This window comes from Rhyacophila brunnea, unplaced genomic scaffold (assembly GCF_057557595.1).
Source record: "Rhyacophila brunnea isolate RB1 unplaced genomic scaffold, BYU_Rbru_1.0 scaffold_4, whole genome shotgun sequence".
Classification (NCBI taxonomy): Eukaryota; Metazoa; Arthropoda; class Insecta; order Trichoptera; family Rhyacophilidae; genus Rhyacophila; species Rhyacophila brunnea.
Window position 1 is genome coordinate 24,647,153 of NW_028233068.1, and position 9,936 is coordinate 24,657,088.

At 27.9% G+C, this 9,936-nt stretch overlaps 1 protein-coding gene across 1 annotated transcript; it reads right to left on the minus strand.

Moving 5' to 3' along the window:
• Positions 1–1,365: 1,365 nt before the first annotated feature.
• Positions 1,366–8,977, minus strand: LOC147067133 (uncharacterized). The gene is made up of 3 exons (XM_085954845.1): positions 8,822–8,977; positions 8,073–8,337; positions 1,366–1,670 (listed from the first exon to the last, which is right to left on the minus strand). Exons 1-3 carry the CDS (start codon positions 8,975–8,977, stop codon positions 1,366–1,368), a joined length of 726 nt encoding a protein of 241 aa, XP_085810971.1.
• Between the last annotated feature and the right edge of the window lie 959 nt (positions 8,978–9,936).

A 9,936-nucleotide genomic window follows, 5' to 3' on the forward strand; every position in this document is an offset into this window, starting at 1 on the left:
TTTAGAAAATGACGGTAAATAAATAAAAATGGGTAAGTAAGTAGAAAAAAAACACATTTTTTTTTTAAATATTTTATATATTCTTTCAATCGTTTGTATTATCAGATTAAAGCAAAGTTTACCACAAATACATCAACAAGTCAGTAGTTGTAATGTTAAATAAGTCAGAAGGTAACAAAGTAATCAATAAACAAAAATATCAAAAAACAAAAATATAACAAAAAAATTAAAAACAAACAAAAATCATATGTACAAAAAAACAAATTTAAAAAACTTAAAAAAAAACTAAATAAAACAGGTATGCATGTAGGCACATAGTATTTATAATATATATAAAAAAAATAATCTAAGCTTAAAATAGTGAGAAATATACATTGTCGATACGAATAACTAAATAATAAATGAAGGATATCAATGAAATGAATACATTGTATGGGGAAATAAGGGGTTTAAAATGAATTGAGTATCACGGGTTTCGATATACCTATAATATAATTCGATAGATTAACGCTAAATAATGAAGTAGCGAGAATTAGCGTAAGAAATAATAATATATATATTATAATAAAAAGGTTAACTAAAAGCAAAATGAAAAAAAAATATTTACAAAATTAAAAAAAAACTAATATAAGTAAGCCGTCGAAAATAAAAGTTAGTTAGAAGTATAGTCTTTGATTTGTACAGAACGTCTATTAAAGCAATTTGTCCCAAATTTGTACATTAAGTCTTACCAATACAACGAAAGAAACGAATATTTTAGTTCTTATACAAAATGTTATGCTGAACATTTATTCAATATTAAAAACAATCAAACAACATACAAAACTTTAAAATCAACAATTCAATAAATTAATATAAATAGCGAATAATAAATAACATTCAAAATGAATACTTTCAGACGATAAAAGTTATTTCGAGTACTTTCGTTTCAGTTTCTCAAGGTATTGCTTAACGATTAATAATGGCAATCCAAGGTACTTTTCGTTTTTTCTATATATTGACTTATTATTTTTTTAAAGTACGAACTAGAATAACTCAATTAAATTACCTATCAGAGATGAATGGTTGGATTATAATGTATAGGTACAGAAAATCCGTAAAATTTTACTTACATATTATCGTAATTTTGTATTATTCAAAAATAATACCGATTTACGATAAAATAAGATTTAAAAAGGTCAGAATAACTTTATAAATGATGTTAAATAACACTAGTCTTATTCAGCTTTCGTTTTTAGTCTAAGTAAGTCGATTAGAGTGTTCAATATCTTAGTGTTACTATTTTTTTTCTGTAAAAGTATCTGAGCCCCTTTAAGGTAAAATTTTGGAAAGGATTTACTGATTTGTTCCTTATTAATGAGAAATTTATTCCTGCTTATGGCCACTGTATGCCAACTCTTGGGCAGCGCGTCCCCAGCCACCATGTCCACCTCCTCCGTGGTGTTCGTCGTAGTGAGGATGAACCTCGAATCCACCAGATTCTCCCGATTTGGCTTCCAACAGCTTCTTGATGGCGATGGCGCCGCTGATGACAAGGGCCAGTTTACCAATAATGAGAGCCTTGAATGCGACCAAAGCGAGGAATCCGAGAAGAAGAGGGATCAGGGCAGCAGCCTTCAGCTTCAACAATAACAGAAGAGGGAGGAGAAGCTTCTTCTTCTTTTTGCGTCCTATAAACAAACATAAAAAAATATTTTATTCATCATATATGCATCATTGAGTAGAGTGTAATGTTAACTTTTATCGAAATAAATAAATTGTAATTATTGCTATAAAATTATATAATGTTACCTACATTATATTAAATTAGAGTCAAAAGGTTTTTAATTATAAGAAAATTTAAGTACTATTGAAGTCATTTATATTTTGTCAAAAATCAATGCAGAATTATAAATAGTAATGCATATTATATTATTTAAAGATAATATGTAATTAAATTAAGTATACATTTTTTATGAATGCATTATTATAATAATTAGCAATGGGCGACTTTTGTTATATTGTCAAACTGAGATACTTGTAAATTAATATTTATTAAACATTAAGACGATTTTCCGAAAGATTCGAAAAATGAATTGACCTCTTTCGGGAGGATGTTAAAAATGGAACCGGTTTTGAAATCGAATATAAAAATTATTACAACCGAACGCATACGCCCATACAAAGTGTGTCAATTTACTTGAGAATATTTTTTCAACGCCTAATTTACATATTTTTTTAAGCCAATCGCGTCAAAATCGACATAGTCCCGTTGCACCGTGACCGTGTAAGCCGGAGAAAATTTCGATGTGTAATAATATAAACTCTAAACACGGAGTTAACTAGTTAGGTGTAACTCATAAATACAATTAAATGACGGTGTCATGGCTTGTTTTAATGCAGGTAGCGTGTTTCACTTGCGAAGTCAATTGCTGTCCACGAATTGCTAACTACTCAATATCGTCTTTAATTTATTTTACTACACCTTAGTGAAGCGTGTCATTGGTGTTAATAAATCAATGATAATATACAGCAAACAACATAATATTTATATTAGTTTCTTTGATATACTTTTATCATACCGAATAAAGCTGTAACTTTGTCAAAGACTTGCTGACAGGATTTTTGGTTATTGAAAATGAAATTCCTGGCAATCTAACCTCAAAGAAAACTTTTTTTCGACAACATGTTTTGTCCACCCTTTACGCTTAATATCTTCAAAATTATTAACTAGCAACATTCAAGTATTGCTAATAGAAATCATTTTATATATATTTAAACGTTTCCAATTTTATTATTTTATGTTGCATTACTAAAATTATCAAGTTAAAAATATAAAAATATAAAAATAAAATAGTATGCTGATGTGAAATATGATGTATTAACAGCTGTGGCATACTGAATATAATCGATAAAATATTCTTTTTTCATCTTTGTAAAGCATGTCAGTAGGTTTCTTTCGATTTCAGGCTGTTTAATAAAAATGACTAGGTCACGGTAGGTGGCGAATATAACATAGCAATACAATAATATTATGAATAATATTGAAAAAAAGAAATCGGATTCAACATATATTTTTGGGACATATTTTTATAAATATAGTATCCTATACACCACACCATTCAATAGATTTCTCGGAACACAATCAGATGAAATTTACAAAGTAAAAAAAATATATATATAAATTGATTTAGCGTACCAACCAATATAATATTTAGTTATTCAATTAAATGTATTACTTTTTTACTATGGTACTCATTCAAAACATTTCAATTTAAAATTAAATGTACAAATACGGTTATTTATTCTCGTTTTAATAATATTGGACTGATAACATTGTTGAAAAAAAGGGTTTATTGTATCAATTAAAATAGACTAGAATTTCAGAATCAAGTTTAAGACCGTGTGAATCGTGATAACAATCTTTTCGTGAGAATATTTATGGCTGTACATCTATATTTAAGCACGAAAAAAGCACAACAAATTACGTGAAAGAGAACCCGATTTAATTAACCGGAATTATTGTTTTATATATTTTACATGAACATTTACATGATTAAAATATATTTGCGCTACATTCAGAAAGTCTAGCTTTATTTTGAGTTCCTATATAATATAATATAATATCTCCCATATAATGCGTTATACCGGCCGTAATTATTTTTATTTTTATGCGATTGTTTATGATTCATTTAATTATAAGCCGTCAGAAAAAATTATCATATCTACATTTTACTTTACTAGTCTGTTATATATGGAAAGATTTTTTTTACTAATGAAACAACATGTATTACGTCCGTATATTACTTTTTTTTTTGTTGATGCTATGTGATTTATGAGATGTGTAAGGAAATCCGACCTTGCCCCTTGGCAATAGTATTAAATTTACTAACCGTCAACCTGAATGTTCAGATAAAAAGTGGGTGAGACTTAAGTCATTCACCTGTTGGCAGAATAAATTATTCCTGACCACCGATCGACCGGTTTGACGCGAGAAGTTTATCTGAGAAAATGCTACTATTCTTTACTGATACAGGATGCGTGATTACAAATTTCTAGTCATATATACATAAATATAGTATAGTTATATACATAAATATAAGATATTATATGATTCATAAAATGAAAGAAAACTAAAAACGTTCATTATAGATTTTATTGGTCGTTATTCATAACTAAAATAATATTTTATACTTTTTTTCAACGTTTAATTATTAATTGAGTTAGCATTTACTTGGTAGAATTCCATTTTAGCTATCGACAAACCTATTATAAAAAAACCTGTAGAATTTAATATTAATTATATTTTCATTTCTTGTAACGTTTAATTATGTTATATCTTTATTGTACCTACTTGTATTATTAACTGATCTATTTTGATTACCAATACTGTTTCAATTATAAACGTTATAAATTACGTATAAATCATGAATGGAATCTGCATAATCATTATGTTTACAAATCAGTGAATTATTCTTATTTATTATAAATTATAAATTAAAATGCTAAAATGTTCACAACTTGGTCACTAAGCGACTTATATGAAATAGTTATCTCTTACTCAGCCGATGAGATAGCTTTCTCGGATTCAAAAACTTATTGATAAATATGGAGCGAATTTATTAATTTAAGAACTCGAGCCCTAATAAACGTTTATCACAGGAGCTTACTAACCAAAATATTTTTTTTATCGTTAAATGAAATATAATTATAACATAATTATTAATTGTTACAAAGATCTACCTATACCAATATAGTTGTTTTGTTTATGTCTGATATTTTCCAAAATTAATCTTATTTAAATTATGCTGAATAATTTTTAAATTAATAAAAATGATTATACATAATATAATAATTACTATAATCGTGGCCTTCGTGTATAAACAAAATCTTGTGCATCCACAAAGAGAAAATGCCGTCGTGTAAACTTTTCGTCCACTTTCACTTGACCTACTTTATCCTACAACACTGGCGTGATCTTCACCTCGTGGAAGGAATAAATAAACTCTCTCCATATGAAATTAAAGCTCTGCTGTAGCAAGCATTAACAATTCAAGGTGCATTAACCTGTAAGTAATTTTCTAATGTAACCTCATCTGATTCTGATATAAGGAAGAAACAACATCATTGTCAAAAAAATATATATTTTAGGGTAGTATTAGATTTTATATGCTACGAGATTAGCGTAATTATTGGTAGATCACATTTATTTGAAGCAATGCGCATGTCATACAGTATAACCTAAAGGGTTGGATAGATGGGTAATAACCATTTTTAGTTAAAAAAATATCTGCCATAATAATAATACATCTACAAAATGAATACCTGTATTATATATTTCGTTGAAAACTAGTAATTTCCTTTTAACCTTTATATATAAAATTGCTTATTTTCGATGGCTAAAACTGTATTTATGAGAGTAAAATCTAAACTTATGATGGTAAGTTATTAATATAATGTTTGTATATTTAAAAAAATATATTTTGTACGTGCATCTGGTTATGGTGAATGATAATAATATGTGAACTGTAGGAATTCCTGATTTTAATATTCATTTTGAACTCAGTAACTATAATTTATTTTTTATATTATGTAGTAAAAGCAACCGAAATGAAAAAAATACTACTTTATTACATCCAAAGAAACTCAAGGCATGAATTATTAAATTTATAACCGATGCTTCAAAGAATTTTAATCGTTTAAACATAATTGGTGGGTACTTTTTTAAACCACAAAACCGGTTTCAGTTCCTTGGTCAACGTAGATGGTGTATTATTATCATCTGAATCCCGGTAGGAGAAAGTCGACAGGTACAGGATTTTTGTAGGTCAACAGAGATCCGTCTGAGATCATTATTTTTTTAAATGCGTACCTACACGTTCCTATAATTTTATGACCGTTAACAATTTCACTCGATGTCGTCGGTATTTATAGTTGATTTATGTATCTAGACATTTTTATTATAATTATCATTAATATAATTAAAACATTACTTATAAAAGTTTAATCTTAAAGCGGGTATCAACCGTTCATTATAAAATAATTTAACAAATTATTATTTTATAAATGTCAGTGAAGCAAAATTTTAATATACCATTTGATTGCAATCCGCATAAATTGAACCATTAAATAAATAAAAATCGTAAATTGGTAATCATTTAAGGGTTATGTGAATATAAATACGTATCAGCGCACTATTTTATTAAACATAATTGTTTCAAATAAAAATTAGTAAAATGAAAAAAACTCAAAATCTATTGTACTAAGCTTTGTATGAGTATGTATATATTTTTTATCAATAATGGAGTATAGTTAAACATGTCTGATTTAAAAAAAGATGATTGATTATAAATATTAAACCGGTATTTTAATCAAATCAATGCCACCGGCACCCACCCGAAAATCAAAGATCATCTGCTGTATAATAATATTAATAATTGACAGTCAACTATTCCGCTCGATGATAATATGACAGATCCAATTAAGTAGTACAAGGCGAGGTCATAAAATAAATGTCTAGTTCAATAAGTATTTATTATATGTGAGCATTTTTCTATCACATCCGAGAGCATCCTTGTTTGGTGTTATCACCGGACAGTATTGAAAAGCGGTTTAGAAAGTCAACCATGCCGTATTCTCCAATTGTATAAAGTTAACCTGAAGATACTTTTTAATCGTTTTATAGCAGAGAAATTAACTCTGATTATACTTAATTGTCTTAGATAGTCTACCATTTATAATATAAAAAACACACACAATAATTTAATACCTACATAACCGATTTATGAGCCTTTTGTTAATAAGTTAAAATTTAGATCAATTTAGACGACAAAGTTTTGAATATTTTTTTTAATGGTATATTTTAGATAATTTTAAACTTGAAATTAAAGTTTAAAAATTAAACAAAAAGCTTTACTGACAATGACAATGACACTTTTTTACCATTAGCTATAAATCTGTATATGTATTACGCAAATAATATAATATCTATTTATCTCAATAAATAAAACCTTTGCAAACTTTTTCAGTATTTCAATAAACATAATTTGACATTTTCAGTTACTATTTAGTATAGCTAGTAAATGTAAGAAATCAAGTTATCAGTTCAAATATAGATATTGTCCATTAACATATCGAAGATCAATGAAAGTTAAAATTAAATTATTAAGTCACGAATACTTGAGTGAAAGTCGTTTGCTTAAGGAATTAAAATAAAAATGTCACTCGGAGAATATGTAAAAATCGTGTTCCATGTGTACGAATTCGTGAAAATCTCAAACAATTATATCGTACAAAGAAATTTAACATACAAGAAGTGATTATTTATTTTCTTATTGTCTTCTCATGAAAATTTTATTCTATGCCGATACGTTCATATTAAATTTACCTATAGATATGATGTTATGACTAAATTTATAAGTTTCAAAATAAAGTTAAAACTACTACTGAGTAAGCGTGAAATTACTTTGAATGAGTGAACTTTTTATGGTTCACGTAACTGACTGAGCCGTAATCACAAAATAAAGAGTAGGTACCGTCGAAAGTGAGTACAGTTTTTTTGGTAACGTCATAAAATGTATGATGCAATGTTGACCGATTCATTGATATTATTTTATATCACAACATGCATTACATTGCAAGATATACATATGAATAGGGTAGATTATAAATCACATTACTTAATATAAAAAATAAATGTATTTTTTTCATTTTTATGATACATAAGGTCCATTACGACTAGTTTAACTGAATAGCGAGTTATTTAATACTAAATCAAATATTACATTAATACTTAATATCAGTTTTATTAATTCAACTGGAAGTTAACCATTAAAAATAGTAGAATTGATGTTAAAAATGACGCTGTTGTGATTTCTTCTGATTTTATGCAACTTATAGGTATCATATTCATTATTATCAATAATTTATTTCTTATGTTTTCGTGTACTTTGTGGAAAAAAACATGAAACTCTAAGTAAATGAAAATATGTCTACAGAAAATTAATTTAATATCTGTTTGTGTATAAAAGAATATTTCCTACTATATATATATAAATTTCTGTTAAATGAATTACGGAATAATTGATAATTACCTTCTTCCATGGATCTCTTCATCTCATCGATGGAATCCTTGGGTACTTTGAATTGCAGAGTGTGTCCTTCAAGGAATCTGGCGACGCGATCTACTAAGAGTCCTTCGACCTGGTTCTCCCTGATATTGCTGTCTGATGAAAGAGGCTCGTCGTTCAGTGATCTCGCACCTTGCTGTCTGGAGGATTCGGGAGATTGGACAAGAGATACGCCGTCGGTGACATCAAAGTTTCCAGCCAAACCATCAACGAATCGTAAAGCACGCTCCTGTCAAATTTCAGAAAATATTGTAAGATTTTTTTAAAGCATAAAACCAACATATTCTAATAAAAATGTCTTAGTTTTATATTTAAAATAATCAATATTCGGTCTCAAAAATTAAATTTTCATAAATATTGTAGGTCATAAAGATAATATAATAATAGCATCACCAAAAACAATTTATATTTTAAATATATGACAATTTTATCTAGCACTCTAGCACAAAATATTTGGTAATATTAGTATAAATCTTTGATGTATATTAAAATGTGATGATATAAATGAAACATATGAAATTACTACAAACTGCCGTTGTAAATCATTGGTCACAGTATCAATAGAAAAAAATCTGTAATCACAGTTTAACGATTTTATCACTTAAAAACGCGGAAGACACAATATTTATTTTTAACACTCTCTGTAAAATATTTAAACAAAAACATTTTCAGCCGAGCTTAAAGCTTATGTGATGAGAATAATATTATCATACCTTGACACACAAGGACAGGTCACTTTCGCCACAATCCTTGACGAACTTAAAAGCTGATGCGACGACGCCATCGTTGGCAGCCACCGGAAGTGGTGCCTCTGCTGGCATAGCCACCGCATAGGTGGCCAGCGCCATAACTAAAACCAAACTCCTCATCTTGCTGATGAATATATTGAATATGTTCTATATGTTATGCTGCGCTTGTGTATTAGCTGCCAATCTCTTGTGCCCGTTGAATACGAACTGTAACTTTTGGGACCGCCAGGCTGGTTATATTGCCATGGGTATCGCGGGAGAGGGGGCAGAGCCGTCGGTGATTTTGACCCCCCTACCCTAGCGATGGGTACCTAAAGTCTTGTGTTATGTACCGTGTTTGATGATTTTCGTCACCCAAATCGGCGTCTCTCGTCGCTTTTGTCGAAGCGTCGACCCCAAATTTAAGACGCGATCGGTACCTTTGCGTATAAACAAAGCGGTGTGTTGTATTGACGTTTTGTCACGTGAAATATTATTTCAATCTACATATTGGAAAATATTCATATATTTTGTGATAACATATTTGATATCATATTTCAGTTATAAACCTATGTAAAATATTAATTTACCTTATTTAGATTTCATTGGCTTACATTCTTTTACACTTATATTTCCTATTCGAAAAATTAATTATCTAGTGTTATTGATACGGTTGAATTATTTATATTACGGTTGATTAAAACAGTTATATTGTAATGACGAATTTGATAAACATATATTATTGTCCATAAAAGTATACAATAAATAAGTACAATTAAATATTTAAAGTAAGGTTGGTTACCTACATATTATAAAAAAAATTAAACTTTCAAAAGTGTACTATTCTTTATGCTTCAATTAATATCAAACATTACTTTATTATTAGAATACTTTTTAAAAATATTTACCATTTGATTAAAATCTTTTCAAATATAAAAATAATTTATAAATAATTGGTTTAAAAGCTTAATTAATGCCGCTTATGACATCGTATTTGACATTATTTAGATGTTCAATTATGATATTAGGTATATATATTTTAGTACAATGATATGTGTTTACATATTTTGTTAATTAGCACAATAAAAAAATAAGTGAAT